This window comes from Ailuropoda melanoleuca, chromosome 12 (assembly GCF_002007445.2).
Source record: "Ailuropoda melanoleuca isolate Jingjing chromosome 12, ASM200744v2, whole genome shotgun sequence".
In the NCBI taxonomy this organism is placed as follows: Eukaryota; Metazoa; Chordata; class Mammalia; order Carnivora; family Ursidae; genus Ailuropoda; species Ailuropoda melanoleuca.
Genome location: NC_048229.1, coordinates 16782283 through 16798999, shown reverse-complemented (window position 1 = coordinate 16798999; position 16717 = coordinate 16782283). Strand labels below are relative to the sequence as shown.

At 50.9% G+C, this 16717-nt stretch overlaps 1 protein-coding gene across 2 annotated transcripts; it reads right to left on the bottom strand.

The window, feature by feature from the left end:
* Nucleotides 1-7618: 7618 nt before the first annotated feature.
* ISCU (iron-sulfur cluster assembly enzyme) lies at nt 7619-16103 on the bottom strand. Of its 2 annotated transcripts, none has more exons than XM_034638061.1 (5): nt 15939-16103; nt 13867-13980; nt 12889-12999; nt 10892-10970; nt 7619-8623 (listed from the first exon to the last, which is right to left on the bottom strand). In XM_034638061.1, exons 1-5 carry the CDS (start codon nt 16050-16052, stop codon nt 8559-8561), a joined length of 483 nt encoding a protein of 160 aa, XP_034493952.1. In that variant the 5' UTR covers nt 16053-16103; the 3' UTR covers nt 7619-8558. The 2 variants fall into 2 exon arrangements, with proteins under 2 accessions (XP_034493952.1, XP_002921272.1); XM_002921226.4 differs by lacking the exon at nt 7619-8623 and adding an exon at nt 8670-9203 and having other exon boundaries at nt 15939-16097.
* Nucleotides 16104-16717: the final 614 nt, after the last annotated feature.

Genomic DNA, 16717 nt, shown 5'->3' with positions numbered 1-16717 from the left:
GGCAGGGAACTTCCTTCCGCCCGGCTCACTTTCCTGGTCTCTCCTTTCTTCCTCCCTAAAACGCAGACAACTTTTCGAGGCCTGAGGAGGGTGAGGCATCAGAATAGAAATGATCTCTCCATGCTGGGTCAGCGCTTTCTGCCTGCCTGACTTCTGCTGCTGTTTCCTGTACTAATCCCGGGGGGGGGAGCAGCTCCCCCCAGCTTGTTCCAGACATAGCCCGAGACATTCTGAGGTTGCGTTAAAATGTTGGTGGCAGACAGATGGGGGATCTTGAAGCCTTGCATTCCGTTCCAGGATGCCAGAAGAGGGCGGGTGCGTGGTTGGGGGAGGAATTTTTCTTGGGGGGGTTGATTCGGGGTGTGGGGAGAAGGGCTGGTTGCTAGGCAAAATCGGCAGAGATGAATCACGTTCTGGCAAGAGTTGGTTATTGGCTAAAATGAGAAGTTGTCCAAGTTTGTGGAATCTTTTTGTTTGAGCTGGAAGGGAATATGGAGTCATTGGGTCCAATCTCCTCCTTTTGCAGAGAAACTGCAGATACAGAGCGGGGAAAGATTTGCCCAGGGAGGGAGAACGGGTCTCTTTTGCCTCCTACCTTCTTCAGGACCCGTGGCTGGGTCGGGCCGTTGGGAGCACCTCCCGTATCCCACACAGTTACTGTTCTGGGCATCGGAGGTTGCATGGTGACCCCTCCGACCTACCCTCCCCGAGCACGGTGAATCCAGAGTGCCGTGTACGGCGGAGAAAACGAACACGGTGTTGAGCTAGTGAGTAGGCACGGGTTTCTACCTGAGCCGGGGCGGATGGGATGAGGTAGGACCTGAATGGAGGAGGCAGCCTTGGGAAGCTCTGGGGAAGGGGGCTCTGGGCGGAGGGGCCAGCGAGTGCAAAGGCCCTGAGGTGGGCATGAGCTTGGTGAGTCTGAGGGATGGCAGGGAGGCCTGGAGTGGGGTGAGTGGGGCAAAAGTTAGACAGGTAGGGCCTCAGGGGCCAGAGAGAGAGGTTCGGTGGGAAGCTGTTGCTTGGCATGAATCCTGACTTCTCCTTCTGCCCTGTGGAGCCTGCTAAGGGCCTGTCCTGTGGATGAAGGAGCATTTAGTAAGCACCTACTGTGTGCCTAGCTGTCTTGGGCACTTTGATCACGTGACCCCATTTGCCCGGTAACAGATCCTCGAAGGTTTTCTAAATCAGAGGGGCCCACACTTGCCCGTGGCCAGGCAGTACAAGCAGCCCTGACCCAGGCCCTCTCCCTGAGGTCCTCAGCTCCGTCAGCTTGGCCAGAAAGGGGCTCGCCTGCACGAGCAGATCATCGTTTGGTTCAGCTGCCTAGAAAAAAGAGTGGGAAAGGTCAAGAGGAGACGGATTGCAGCGGCCGCCCAAGAAGGCTTGCCAGGAACAGGGCCATGGTGTCCCAAGCCTTTGGGGTTAGAATGGAGGAGTACCCACTCAAAGGGAGATGGTCCCAGGGGCCCCGCTGTTGTGGGAAAGTGAGCAGGATTCTGGGGCTGCAGGGCAAGCGGGACAGTGTGAGAAGCTCCCACAAAACTCCTTTGCCCCCAGATAGTAAACCCAACAGATGCCTGGAATTCCACTAGTGATGATTTATTCATTGGTGGTAAGCCCTTGGCCCCTCTTCTTGCAATATGCACGTCTCCTTTGGAAAACGAGTGGGAAGATGAGGGCTTGAGCCCAATATTGTGGTAAATTCTGGAGATTGTAAGTGACAGGGGCCTGGGTGCAGGGCAACTCTGAGGGGCTCTTCGATTAAGGGCTCCCCGTGGGATCGACAAGCACTTTTGTTGGGGTACACGGCTGCCCATCTCCGTCTGCCCAGTTCTGCTTTCTTACCACCCTCCCACAGGTGTTGATACCAGGAACACTCCCGAATAAATACCCTTCATGCTAAGTGCCATCTCAGAGTCAGCTTCCCGGGGAATCTGACTGGTGATGGTGACGGTGACGATGGTGGTGATGATGGTGGCGTCGATGGTGATGATGATGGCTGTATCAGTTGGCTTGCGCTGCTGTAACGAAATACCCCAGCCCACATGGCTTCAGCAGTAGAAATTTATTTTCTCACAGTTCTGGAGGCTGGAAAGTCTAAGATCAAGGTTTGGACAGGGCTCAGTTTCTGGTGAGAGCTTTCTTCTCAGCCTGTCGATGGCCACTTTGTCCCCACATGGCCTTTCCCCTGAGAGCCTGCAGAGGGACCTTTCTCGTAAGGTCCCACCCACCCTTATGCCCTCATCTAGCTGTGTTTACCTCCGAAAGACCCTAGAGTCACGTTGCAGGTTAGGTTTCAATGTAGGAATTTTGCAGCAACACAGTCTAGTCCATAGCAGTGATGAGGGGGACAGTGACGATGGTGATGACCATGACGGTGACAGCGCTGTTGCTGCTGCTGAACTTGGTGGTGATGATGATGGGGATCACGGTGATGATGGTGGTGATGCTGATGACGACAGGGGTGGGGGTGAAGGCGAGGACAGTTAACATTTATCGAGCGCTTACTATATGCCTGACTCTGTTTTTTTTTAACTTGACACGTGATAATCCATTCAATCCTCACAGCAATCCTATGACTTAGGAGCTAGTCTTCTGCTGATTTTTCAAGGCTCAGAGAAGTTCAGTACCTGCTTAAGGTCACATGCAGGGATCATGGCAGAGCTGGGATCAGAACCCAAGCCTCCAGGTCCCATCCAGGGCTGCTCCCTCAGGCCATGTGGTCCTGCTTAAAGGGGCCAGTGACACAGGGCTGCGTATGGTGGGGAGGTGTTTGGGCAGAGGGGGGTCCAGCCCAGTTTCCCCACTGGGGCTTTGGTGACCCCTTGGCCTGAGGTACCGGGGGCGGGATGGGAGGCCCCTGGAACTTCTTTGCCAGCAACAGCTCCAGGGCAGTAAGAGTTGTCCTCACCCTGGGGGCCTTTTGGAGTTATTCTGGGAGCTGGGCTGCTCTGAGGTGAGGCCAGGAGTTAGAGTTTTCCAAAGATAGCTGGGCGGGGAGGGTGGTGGTGGTATCTGAGGCTGGAGCTGGGGGAGAGCCATGCCCTGTGGTTGGCCAAGCACGGTGGAGGGTGCCTGCCCCACGAGCCGTGTGTGATGGAAGTCACATCTGCGTGCGTCCTGCACGGCGGCAGCCTGGCCAGGGCTCTGCAGTATTTGCAAAGCCTTCCTGTGAGGGCCGGTCTCGTGGCAAAGACACCAGAGGCTGGAAGCCCTGAGGTTCTTGTATTTTAAATAAAGTATGAGTAGCAGCAACAGTAGAAGTAAGAGTAACAGCAGTTACTATTCGTGCTGGTCATAACACCAAGGCTAACAGTATTCAGGGCAGGGGGGAGAATGGAGTGGAGAAGCAGCAAATGGAGGGCTGGGACTCTGGATCCGACAGCCTTGGGTTCGAATCCTGCCTCTGTCACTTCCTAGCTATGTGGTCTTGGACATGTCACTTTACCTTTTAGTTTCTTCATCCGTAAAATGGGATAACAGTAGCATTTGAGGCTTCCTGGGAGGAGTCCACGAGCTCCTCTGTGTCAACACTGAGCGGCTGTGCCTGGTATGTGGTCAGGGCTGAGCGGTTGTGCGTGATCATAACCGACGCCGTGACCACGAGCTCTATGGACATGTGCTTTATTGCATTGTCTCGTTTAATCGTCATGTCAACCTGACAGCGTAGGTACTCTTTTCATTCCCATTTTGCAGATGAATAAGCTGAGGCACGGGGTGCTTGAAGTCTCTTGTTCAGGGTCACCCAGTGGCAGCCGGCATTCGGACCCACCCTGTCGGATCCCAGTGCTCCCAGCTCACTCTGCTTTGCCCTGCTGGTGCCTCCCTGTGTGGGGACGGCCTTCTCTGGGGAGGTGGCTTTTTGAGGGTTGGCTGATGTCGCCTTGGAGGGGGGAGAAAGCCAGATAGGCCAGAAAGAGCCTTTGATGAGGAATGAACCCCACATCCATCTTCTGGTTGGAGCTGGAGCTCGTCTGCAGGGTCCCCCTCACTCTACCAAGACTCAGTAGGACCTGGAAGTACTCTGTCTGGCCATGAGGACGGACACAGAGCCTGCACTCCTGCCTCGAGTTCAAGGAGCCTCAGTTATCGAGAGGGGCCTCTTGTTCGGCATTCATTCATTGGCATTTATTCATTTATTTAGATTTATGTATTTATTTATTTGAGAGAGACACAGTGAGCACTGAGCAGTGGGGAGGAGCAGAGGGAGAGGGAGAAGCAGACTGCTCGCTGAGCAGGGAGCCCAATGTGGGGCTCGATCCCAGGACCCCGATATCATGACCTGAGCTGAAGGCAGACGCTTAACCAACTGAGCCACCCAGGAGCCCCTCATTTGTTTGGCTTTTAAAGAAGACTTCAGGGTAGGGACAGCTAGTTTTCACAGGACATGCTTAATGGGAGGTTCTAAAACTGTGCATTCTGATGTGGTCCCAAGTGGCCCAAATCCAGGAATAACATCTAGAAAAGGTTAAATTAGAGACATGGTCATAGTTGTGGTGTGGTGCTTTGAAAGGGGTGGGAGGGGGATAGAGGACCTCAGCAGAGTGCTAACCTACTTGCTTCCTAGCTGTGTCATCTGGGACAAGTCATTTCACCATTCTGAGCCCATTTCTCCATCCAGCCATCCATTCATCCACCCACTATCCATCTATGTATCCATTCACCCAGGAACCCACCCATCTACCCAGTCTCCATTCATCCACGCATCCATTGACTCACCCATCCACTGATCCACCCATGCACCTATCTACTTACCCGTGAATCCACCCAGCAATCCATGCATGCATATATCCAACCGTCCATCCATTCATCCACTCAGTAGGCATTTAGGGAGTCCCCTAGTAAGTTAAGAACTGTACCAGATGCTGGGTCCCCTAATTAAGACATTGCCGTGACAATAATCTACACAGTCATCAACAGAAAACTAAATTATGGACCTTCATACATGGAATGCTGTGCAGCTGTTAAGAATGTGGCAGGTCATTAGGAACGGATAGGGAACGGCCTTCAGAAATACGGTCAAGAGGAAAATAAACATGGCAGAAATATGCATAGTATGTTACCACCTGTGTAAAAAGGAAGTAAGAGAAAAGTCTATTTAAACACATGTATCCTTGGATTTGCTTAGAGAATTTCTGGAAGGACACCTAAGAAACGAGTTATCAGAGACTGCCTCTGGGGAAGGAGGCTGGGGAATTAGGGATGGCAAGGACACTTATACAGCACTTTTCCATTTCAGGTTGTTTGCATTTTTTTCTTGTAGCATGTTACCTATTTAAAATTGAAAAACAAAAAGGACTCCGTGTCTGCATAATGATATGGAAAGACAAGAGAACAGCAAATTACAATGCTGTCCATGACACATATGTGATTAAGAAGTATAGGGGATTGTGGGAACAGAGCGCGGCACCTAGCTCAGCCTGGGACAATCTAGAAGGCTTCCCAGAGGAGGTGATGCCTGAGATGAGGCTCCCAGGCTGAGCAGAGGTTAAGGGAAGACGTCTGGCGAAGGCATTCCCTGCAGAAGGAATAGCAGGGGAAAGGCCTGATGGGAAGGTTCAGTCAGCATCTGGAGCAAATCCATCGATGTGGTAGGAAAAGTGTGGACAACCGGGAGCCATGGACAGGGTCACTTTTGTTTAGGAAGATTCTTCTGGCAGCCACGTGCAAAGTGGATCGCAGCAGTGAGGCTGGAGGCGGAGAGACCAGTGGGGAGGCCGGGAGAGATGAGGAAGGTCTAAATTGAGGCCGATGCTGTGGGGCAGAGAGGAAGGGACTCAGGAGCCCTTTAGAAGATGGGAAGTGACACCTCCCCACAAGCCCGTGCCCAGCCACTGAACACTGGAAACTCCTGGGGAGCTTTAAAAACACCAGCACCCAGGCCCCACCGCCAGGACATGAGATTTAAGGGGCGTCGGGGTTAAAGGGCCGTGGTGCTTGGATGGTGAGGTGGCCAAATGAATGGATGGGGGCTCATCTGTGTTGGTTTATCTCCTTCATGTGAAGGCTCAAGGCTCACGTGAGCCTCTGATGCGGGGTCAGTCGGGATCTTCGGTGTGTTCTGCCAGAAGGAAACCAGGAAGAAGCATGGGCTTTGGCTTGAGTGGGTTTAGATGATGTCCACCTCGGAGGGTTGTCAGCAGAAGGAACAGACTACCGATGTGAAGGCCTGGCACAGGGCATGCGTGCGGGATACGCTCTCCTACCTTCTATGTCCACACCTCCCGGCGGAAGTTTGACTCAGAGGCCCTCAGAGCTAGCTTTAAGCTCATTGAAGGGTACATGATGCCCTCATGTGGTTAAAACTAGATTTGTCTGGGCAAAGGGAGGAGGGGGGAGGTGTTGAATGTAAGTTACAAAAAAAAAATTCATTTCTTTTAGCTGCACAACCCCATTATTTTGAGGTTTGGGCTGTTCTGGTGATATTGCCCGAGCTGTTTGTGAGCGGCCTGTGATGTGCAGACTTCTGGGTCCACTCTCGGAGGGCGCTAACCCGGGCAGAGAGGTCTCATTTTTTAAATTACAAAGAAAAGCGGTGGGGGAATTGCAGTGTGGCCACATATAATGAAGAAGGGAGAGACCAGCTTAGCCTAGAGGGATTGTGAATTAAACAGTAGAATGCGCCACAAGGGACATTTTGACATGGCTCCACCCGGTGGCCCTAATTGGAGAGTCTTATGAAGGCCCTGCTCTGTGGCCCTCTCCACAGGCTGCTGAGCGAATGGCCTTTGAAGTTCTGTGACCTTCTCCAGGACACCGAGGACTTTTTGTGTTTTTGTTTTTAAAATAAAGGAGGTATATTTAAGAGAAGACACAGCCAGCCCATGCCTGGACAAAAAAGCCACCATCACACACATCTTACTTTTGAAGAGCTAAAGATTTGAGATGGTTAGCTGGGACTTTGAGACTCATGGGTCTCCTTTAGTGGGATTTTGGCTGATGCAGGACTGTGGGCAGCTTGGAATGATACCCACAACCCTGGGGGTGGATGGGGGGCAGGAGAGACAGTGAGTAGAATGTTAGGTGTGCCGGGGCCAGGGATGGATGCTCTTTAACCCTCAGGTCACTGTACACGGTCACACCGTTGACAGCGAACTTCTCGAACGGCACACCTGTGCAGGCCAGGATGGAGACTGGACCAAAGCAGCTGCTTCCGTGTGGCTTGGCTCCCCCACCACCCAGAACCCAGGAGGCCCTCAGAAGTCACAAGCATCAGAATCACCTGCAGGGACCTAAAGCCAAATGCTGGGCCTAGAAATCTCCATTTTCAACTCATCCCCTAGGTGTTTTTATTTTATCATACTGTTACAGCCTTTAATGTATGAAATCTGAATTCCGTCAGGGATATATACATACCTAGATCAACTTCTTGGGTCAAAGTTGTGGCTAAATTCATTTTTAAATTCAAGGTTCCAAGCGGCTGGGCCAGTTCTCTGAAACCTGCTCTCCCAAAGAGAGCAACAGTATGGACTACTTCCATCACACTGTTAGTCACACCGGACTTAATTACCAGTTCGTCACTTTTGCACTACACTGGGGCCCCCTGAGCGCAGACGGGCACATGCACTTTGCTGTAGAGTAGGTACCAAATTATTTGCTACGAGTAATATACATGTTTCTATTCAAATTGTATGTATTTATCCATAATTATTGAGTATTAATCTCCAAATAGTCTGTAATCTGAAAATCTCATACAAAGAAATAGACACCAAGGCTTTTGATGTGGCCTGTGCTAAATCATTTTTAAGGTTTGTGGCTGAGGCGTTTTAGTATAAAAAGCTGGTGCCTCTATACATAAACTAGTAAGGACTTCAAATGCATCCTCTTCATTTTTTTAGCTTAGCCTTCTAGAAAATCTTCAGCTCTGTCCTTTCTGGCTGCTGGAGACGGAGATCCTGCCGTCAGGGTGATTCGAAAAGCATCATCGGTAGGCGAGCAGCTTGTCTTTCTCCTCGAGTGGCGGGAGGGTGTATGCCTGTGTTCGTGCTCTTCCCGTTCTGTCCTTCGGGGTCCAGCCCCATGTCCACAGGGCCCTATTGAAGGCGGATTTCGGTGGACTCTGCCAAGCTTGCTGTGCCTGACGCTCCACGTACTTCATGGCTTGCCAGACGCGAGGGCCCGCAGAGTCCGCAGTGCTGGAGGGCGGCCCCGCTGCTACCAGGGCTTGGGCCGTGGCTCTGGCTCCGCATCTCTTGCCTCCCCCGAGAGCACGGTTCATGCCGGCACGGGGCCGGCCAACTCCACCCCTCTACTGGAAGGCCACAAGGCCACCACCGGCAGTCAGGCGCTGCGCAGACACAGGCTGCACCCCGCCCCCCCAGCTGCTCTGTAGCTTCAGGGGATTGTCAGAGCCAGTGTTTCTCAGCTTTTAGCATTTCACAAACCAGTGAAATTACAAAAAGAATCTTCCGGACTCCTGTTGACTTGTCAATCATCTATTATTTTGCAAAGCACAATGAAAAGAGATGGCTCTCTCCTTTCCCCTTCGCCCCCATTCCACAGAACGTGACACACGTCTGGCCAGCTCTGTCCATGGTCTTTACTGTCCGGTCTGCTCAGAAAGGTGCGCACGTCATCATGGTCGAGCACCTGGGAGCCCCAAGGGGCTCTGGGCAGGACCCTGGGGTGAGGGAGGGATCCAAGAGACAAGGCTTATCAGAGAAAAACATGGTCTAACGTTCTTTTATTATATATGTAGATATATATATATATATATGCAAATCTGTTTTATGTACAGTAATTGGTTCTATCAAATAATCATACCACGGCCTTCTACTAGTAATCTTCCCCAGGACAGATTCAGGTGAAATTAGGTATTTGGGCACTTCGTGGACCACCGCACTTGAGACTTCGTGACTGATTTCAGTTTGAGGCCATGCACACAATTCAAAACACACACACACGGGGTTAAGGCGCGGAGAGTGCGCTGAAAGAAAGCACAGGACTGGGAACGAGTAAACTGTGTATTCTGCCTGTGTGGGAGCCCCCGCGTGACCGGCAAGCACTGTGTGTGTCTCAGAGCTCTTCTGCAGTGGGGGCTTCTGAACACCTGTAGTGATTACACGGTGGGTGGACGGGCAGCAGGTCTGACCTGCTGGACACTTCGCTGAGGGCTCATTCCTTCTCCGCCTCTCCTTTCTTGGACTCTTGTTTCAGTTTGTAATCTGCTAGGGCCGCCTTGATTGCATCTTCGGCCAGCACTGGAAGGGGCACAAGGAAAGATCACCTCAGTTTGTAGACCGCACAGAGAGGGACTTGGGAACTGCATCTCTAAGAGCTGGAGGGCAGCGGTGCTGGGGAGGGCTTATCGGAGCCCCCTAGCCAGGGTGCTGGGGTCAGGAACAAGCCTGCAAAGCCACCTGTTTCCTGAACCTGATTACTCCTGCCTGCGGCTTCGGAGGCAGACTGGGGTTTAAATACCTGGGATTCTAGGCTAGTCCCTCAGCCTTCTGGAATCCCCTTTCTGTTCTATAAAACTGGGACATTCTTTCCTTGCTGGGATAGTGCGAGGACTTAATACAAGTGACATGTCGGGGCGCCTGGGTGGCACAGCAGTTGGGCGTCTGCCTTCGGCTCAGGGCGTGATCCCACCGTTATGGGATCGAGCCCCACATCAGGCTCCTCTGCTATGAGCCTGCTTCTTCCTCTCCCACTCCCCCTGCTTGTGTTTCCTCTCTCGCTGGCTGTCTCTATCTCTGTCGAGTGAATAAATAAAATCTTAAAAAAAAAAAATACAAGTGACATGTCGGAGGGCCACAAGAGATGTCAGTTGTCATCTGCTCACATGGAAGTCAGGAATAAACGTAGCAGATGCTGTCTGAGCAAACTGGCATAACGTAGGCCATGCCACTTTGTTGACAGGTGGCACCCGCCACATCCTCTAGGGATCCTGAATCTGACAACTTTTACTTTGGGGTCAATATTAAAATGAGGCTCTGGGGGAAAACAGAAAGTAAGCAAGTGGCAGAGTGCAGTAGCTAAAGGTTGCAGTGCCCAAGAAGGCCAAACGAAAAGGCTGGGGGTTTTCTGAAAATGTTGACTTTATTCCTGGGTACTTGGAATCCCAGCTCAGGTGGAAAAAACTCGGGTCTCAGCAGCAGACTTCCTGACAACTGTGTTAGCATGTCCCTGCCCCTCAGTTCCCCTGTGAGTCTTGCTCTGGCAAGAGGCCTGGCTCTCTGCTGATTTTTAACTAATTTGGTAAGTTAAGGCTACTGTTTCTCATTCCCTTCTTCCCCTAGAAGGTTGAGAGAAGATGGAAAAAGCTTTAAAGACAGAGACTGAACTAGAAAGCCAAGTGTAAGTCTTAAGGCATCTGGGCTTTCTCTTAGCACAGTGGACAGGGGACTGTTGCACAACTGGGCTTAGTCATTCCGTATACACAGAGGCAGACTGTATACGCAGTTAACGGCACCTGGGAAGGAAGTGGTAACACATGCAACAGATAGGATTATGGCAGAAGCTGAATTTTCTCTCTTACTGGTCCAAACTTGACTCCAGTGGGGTGGGAAAAGACAGATTCTGGAATCAAAGACTGGGGCTTAGGGCCTGGCTTTCCCACTTAGAAGCCATGTGACTGGGCCGCTTTAAGCTGAGCCCCACTTTCCTGGTCTGTAAGAGGGAGAGATGACACTATCTGTGGACTAGAGGACATTTCCGAGGCTTAGACATGATGCCACGAAGAGCTCACATGACGCCCAGCACACACCACCTCCTGCAAGACCCTCCTGGAGATCAGCTGTGAGACCCGGGGGCTTTAACCATCTGAAGGTTATGGACTCCGAGGCCAAAACAGACTCGCCTTTACTCTGCACAAATGCCAGTTGATGCCATTACAAAGTCACTCCCAACTGTGCAAGCTCGTTGGCATTTTGGAGCAGAGACTTACTGGAGCAGTGCAGTTTCACGGGGGGGAGGCAGAGCTCTTTGGCGATGTCTGTGTTCTTGATGGTCAAGGCTTCCTCCACCTGAGAGGCATACGTGAGACAATCACAGTTTTAGCGATGCTCTAGGTTGAGGAACAAGCACTAAAAAGGGAAGGCCAAAGAGGCCCTCAGGACAGCGTGGTGGGGGATGACTTCCACTTAACAACCCCAAACCATGCTCACTCGTGCGTCAAGGCTGCAGCTGGGACTCTCCAGTGTGGCCTATACACACCCCACTGCTTGGCTTGGGTAAGCAAGGCCGACAAAGACACGTTTACAGGCCAGCCAGTGAGACGTCTCTCAGGGGTCTGCTTGAGGCCAACGACAGGATTTTTTTTTTTTTTAAAGCAGTGATTTCCTGTTCTGGTTTTGTATCAGCTTCACTGATGTCCTTATACCAAACGTTTAGACTAAATCCCTTCAACTACAATTGCTGAGGAGTGTCAGGGAGGCCAGAGAGATGGCAAGTAAGCCAGTGGCACAGACGGCTGGAAGTGGGATCTTCCTCTGCCTAAAAGAGAATCTATCTCACCAAAACAGACGTTAAAGGATGCCCGACTTTATTTGAGCGCCCAAGGGCAGGGGAGGCAGGCCCACGTGGAATGGAGCTGTGCTGCCTTACAGAAAATCAAGGTTCCCCCATTTGTCCCCTCGTTTCCCAATTCTGCTGACTCCGAGGATAATGCTTCACCTTCTGTTCCTAGTAACTCAGACGGGAGGACGTCAAGGTCAAAGGCAGGCCCTCTTCCTCCACTTTCTGATCACAACTCAAAGGCCAGATCCTGGGAGCCCAGGTGCCTTGTCTCACTTCCCCTTTCCCCAAGGACAGGGCTTAAGAAATCACTTCAGAGGCACCTCCTCCAGATCAGGTTAGGTCTGTGCTTGCCAGAGCAGCCTGCCAGCCAGAAGGCCAGCGGCCACAGGAAGCAGGTGGCACGTGGCCTGGCACACTGCTCTGCTGTGGAGCTGCCCAGCTCCCCGGGCACACACCGCTGTGACTCAGCTCCCTGAACTTTGTCCCTCGGGGCTGCAAAGATAAGCAGTCCTGTATTTTGGCTTTCCTGAGAGGTTTTAATAACTGGATTTTAGAAATTCCAGCTCTTCACTGGGTTCGGGACCTTCTACCTCTGCAGCTGCTGGGAAAGAGGCTTTGGCAGAGAAAAGAACAGAAAAGATGTTCCAGCTTCTCTCATTTCCACCCTCAGAGGGCCGGCCGACCAGCCACCTGGATCCCTGTTCTGATTGATTTGCTTGTTTTGCCTCTTCTTGGCTGTTTGATTCTTTAATCCCTCTTTTAGCACAGGCTGGTTTGTTATTTCATGAACCCTACAAGCCACCTGCAATCCTTCCTGGAACATATGGAAGGGAATAAACAAGAACACAAACCACAATATAACCTCTCCCACCCTTAAGACTCCTAAGAAATTTTAATCAGCAACCTTGGAGAAAACCAGATTTCTTTGCAGTTCTTTTTTGTTAGAGGGGGAGCTGAAGATTTTTTTCTATTTAATTAAAATCAAAACTAAACAGAGGTGCCTGGGTGGTTTGGTCGGTTAAACATCCGACTTAATTTTGGCTCAGTCAGAATCTCAAGGTTATGTACGAGGTTGAGTTCTGCCTCGAGCTCTGAACTGGGCATGGAGCCTCCTTAAGGCTCTCTTTCTCCCTCTTCCCCTCCCCTCCTTAAAACAAAAACAAACAAAGAAAAAACCCCTAAATAAAACACCACCCAAACCCCCCAAAAATGACGAAACCCCCCAAAATAAAAAACACCAAACAAAATTATCCATAATCCCCTAATGTGGAGAATGTAATCAAAGCCAGAGTAGGAGAAATTAAAAAAATTCTGAAGAGCATTTCAAAAAAAATTAAGCCCCCCCCCCCAAATAACAAGGCTCCTTAACTCTGAGGCAGGTTTGTTGGGAATGTGGTTTAATTGTCAATCTGCAAGCAACCTTACCGTCTTCCCTTTCACCCACTCAGTGGCTAATGAGCTGGAGGCAATAGCAGACCCACAGCCAAATGTTTTAAACCTGGCGTCTACAATCTTCCCCTTTTCATCCACTTGAATCTAGAAAAGAGACAGGAGTTAAGCAATGGTTCCTGATGCCACCCTGCAGAACCTGTATTTATGGGGGTTCACTGGGGCTCTCCCCAAGGGCTTTGGTCTTGTTTCACACACCCTAAGTTTTAACACTAATTACTGAATTTGCTTTCTCACAAAGGACTAAGTGATGAAGAGGTAAATGTAGGAATGAGCATCAGAATGAAACAGGCCTACGTGGTAAAGATAAGCTGAAAACTATGCCCCCCCCCCTTTTGTTTTGCAACCCTAGTCTGCTTTTTGGCTCTGAAGTCCTCCTGGTTGCTCGGTCAATCTGCATCTTTAAACACTGGGAGAGTCTGCAATATAGGTCTCTGGTTAGTGCTTTTGAATTTGGCATGAAACGACACCTAGTGGTTTCCTCCTGCCTTGTTTCTGTTTTCCAAGATAGACAGGAAGACCTCTGGCAAGCTGCCCCCTCATCACCATGGAGATGTGGACAAAGCTACAGTTTACTCAAAGCGCCAATCACTACCTTTGTGCTGTTTCCAATTTGGGGGAGGCTTGATATGTGGCATTTCCTGTCTCACTGGGGATTGCTAACTGAACGGTTGTGGTTTTCCTTTGATCAGTAAAATTCACAAAACTTTCTACTTAGGTGAAGTTGGAATTTAAGCTAATAGAGTAGAAAAGTGACACGAGAAAGGGTGAGCACAGTGTACAAGTAAGGAGAACTAAGATTCAGTCCCTACCCTAATAATTGATAACTTCGAATCATCCCATCATCTCATAGGAATCCAGATAAAGACCAGATGGAAAGCTGTGCATTCAAATGTTTTGTAAACAACGAAGCATGTATGAGCAAAGGGATTACTGATGAAAACCAGTGAGTACCTGCAATTTCATTACATCACCACATGCTGGAGCCCCCACCAATCCAGTTCCAACATTTTTTGACGTCTTGTCAAGGGACCCCACATTTCTAGGATTTTCATAATGATCAACAACCTGAAATGAGAAGGTTAAGAGAAATCCATGATCACTCTTTTTTGTTACTGGTCTCCCCAGCTTGATGGTAAGCTCCTTGAAGTCAGCAAGCTGAACCTGGCAGGCAGTCACTAAGCATCAAACTTCACCTGGGAGGAAGGCTTACACTTAAAGTCAATGAGACTTTATGACCCAATCTTTTTGTACCTCTTCTCCAACTACCTTCAGAGATTTGAGTTACTGGAGAAAAATCAGCAAAATCATGTCTTAAATCCATAGTTATTATTATTTTTTTTAAAGATTTTATTTGAGAGAGAGTGAGCGAGAAAGAAAGCACATACGGTGGGGGGGGGGTAGGCAGAAAGGGAGAAGCAGACTCTCTGCTGAGGTGGGAGCCAGACCTGGGGCTTTATCCCGGGACCCTGGGATCATGACCCCAGCTGAAGGCAGACACTTAACTGACTGAGCCACCCAAGCGCCCCTCCATAGGGTTTTTGATCACAAATAATTACCTGATCTTTACCACCTAAGTCACCAGATTTAGGCTCAAATAACATTTCTAGTATTTCTAAATCCATACTCAAAGGATGATTATTATTAAAAACTTAGGGGCGCCTGGGTAGCGCAGTCGTTGGGCGTCTGCCTTCGGTTCAGGGCGTGATCCCGGTGTTCTGGGATCGAGTCCCACATCGGGCTCCTCCGCTGGGAGCCTGCTTCTTCCTCTCCCACTCTCCCTGCTTGTGTTCCCCCTCTCGCTGGCTGTCTATGTCAAATAAATTTAAAAAAATTTTTTTAAAAATAAGTATGGTCCAGCAATCGAAGGATTTCCCAGGAGCCTCAAGAAGAATGTTACATAAGGAACAATGCCATGGAATGTGTCCGTTTGTGTATGATAAAACAGTAACCGTCCCGTAACTCTATTTCATGACCCGGAAATCACTCTGGTGGAGCAGCGCACCCTGGTGGCTGAAAGGCTGCTAGCCCACGTTTGTTGAGCGCGTAATGTCAACAAAACACACCCCTAGGTGGGGGAGGAGCGAACTCCCTGGCCAACCTGCTGAAGCCAGAACAGCATAGTATCCACTCAAACCCGCACAAACAGAAGGCTTTAATGTAACCTTGAGGCTTGTTTACCAGTTAAGCCGTAAGCTTCCGGATCTTCCAGTCTCTTTTACCCACTTATCCCACCACGGATTTTCACTCCACGTCCAAGGACCTACAAGATAGTACCTCGTCTGTACTTCTGGCCCATGTTGATTTACCGTGTTCTTTACTTAGTCGTTTCCCGAGTGGGAAAGTTTCAGGTCTAGGGGACTTAATGCCCTCGGAAGGCAAGGGCTGCAAACTACGCACCTATCCGTACTCCCGTTGGGGAGTTGGCCTTTCCTCCCCGCCAAAAAAAAAAAACAGGACAAAAATTAAAACATTGTTGATTACGTGTCTCACTCCACTCGGAGGCTATGAGTTCCTACAACACCGTAAACGATCTCCATGTGCTGGGCACCATGCTGAGGACTCCACAAGCACTCTCTCTTGTAGGGGAATGCTAAAAGCTCATTTTACAAATGGGGAAAACGAGTTCAACGCAGAGCAGGGACTTGCCAAGGTCATTTGACTAGGGCAATGGCCTCGCTGAAGCTGGATGTGTCTGTTCCTGGAGTCAGGCTGGCAGGTCATAACAGGACCTCCTTCCTGGGTTGTTGGATTTTGAGGCACGAAATCGCAGCCAGCAGCGGGGCCCACGGGCAGCGGCTAGTTTTATCTGAACAGCGAAGAAAACCTAGTCCAATCAGTCGCGTGAGGGGGTGGCCCCTATCCCCGCAGCAGTGGGGGCTCCTAAGGCCGCGCACCACCCCGCGGCCACTCCTCCCCAGGTCGGGCCTCCACTGAGCGCCGGCATACCTGGGTCCTCCCGGCGGTCCTAGCCCTCCCGCCCCCTTGTCAGTGCAGGTCCCGCGCATTCCCTCATCTGCCCCTACCTTCTTGTGATAGAGCCGGGCCGGAGCCGACAGTTCCCGGGCAGGTAGGCGCGGGCTCCGCAGCAGCAGGGCCGAGGCCGCCCGCCTGAGACGGCCCGCTCCAGCTGCCGCCATCTTCCGGGCTTGCGCCTGCGCAGGCCGAGCGCAAAACGGAGGAGAGGAACGCGCCCGCGAGTCGGCTCCCCGCTGGGGGCGCGCACCCTCTTACGTCACCGCGACTTCGCGCCTGCGCCCTCCCCCTCCGTGCACGTGTCGGCTTTTGGTACTGTCTTAACCACGCCCCTCCGGGGGTGGGCCGGGGACGCCGACCTGAAAGACTGAAGTTGGAGGGCTTGTTCCGAGTGCAAGGTTTTGGATCCAAGGGGGTCAGGCCGGAGTGGGGTCCAAGTTTACGTTCACAAAGCCCACCATCGCAATGCGGCATAGTGGATCAACCAGTCTACTTTTTCGACCCGATTTTTTAGCATAGGAAGTTGAGGGCCAGAGAGGTTTAGTAACTTGTCCAAGGTTGCCCAGACAGACTCATTTTGGGATTCAAGCAAGGACAATCCTGAGTTGGAATCCGCCTTCTCCTCCTTCCCGGCTGTGTGGCCCTAGGCGAATGACATCATCTCTTTAAGCTTGATCCTCGCTTTCGTACTAACTCAAGGACTATTCATTGAGCAAGTGTCATGTGTCAAGGCGCTATACTAGGCTTTGGGGATCCAACAGAAAGAAAAACACATTAATTCCTTACATAATTAACCTTGCTAATGAGGGAGAAAGGCAACAAATAAACA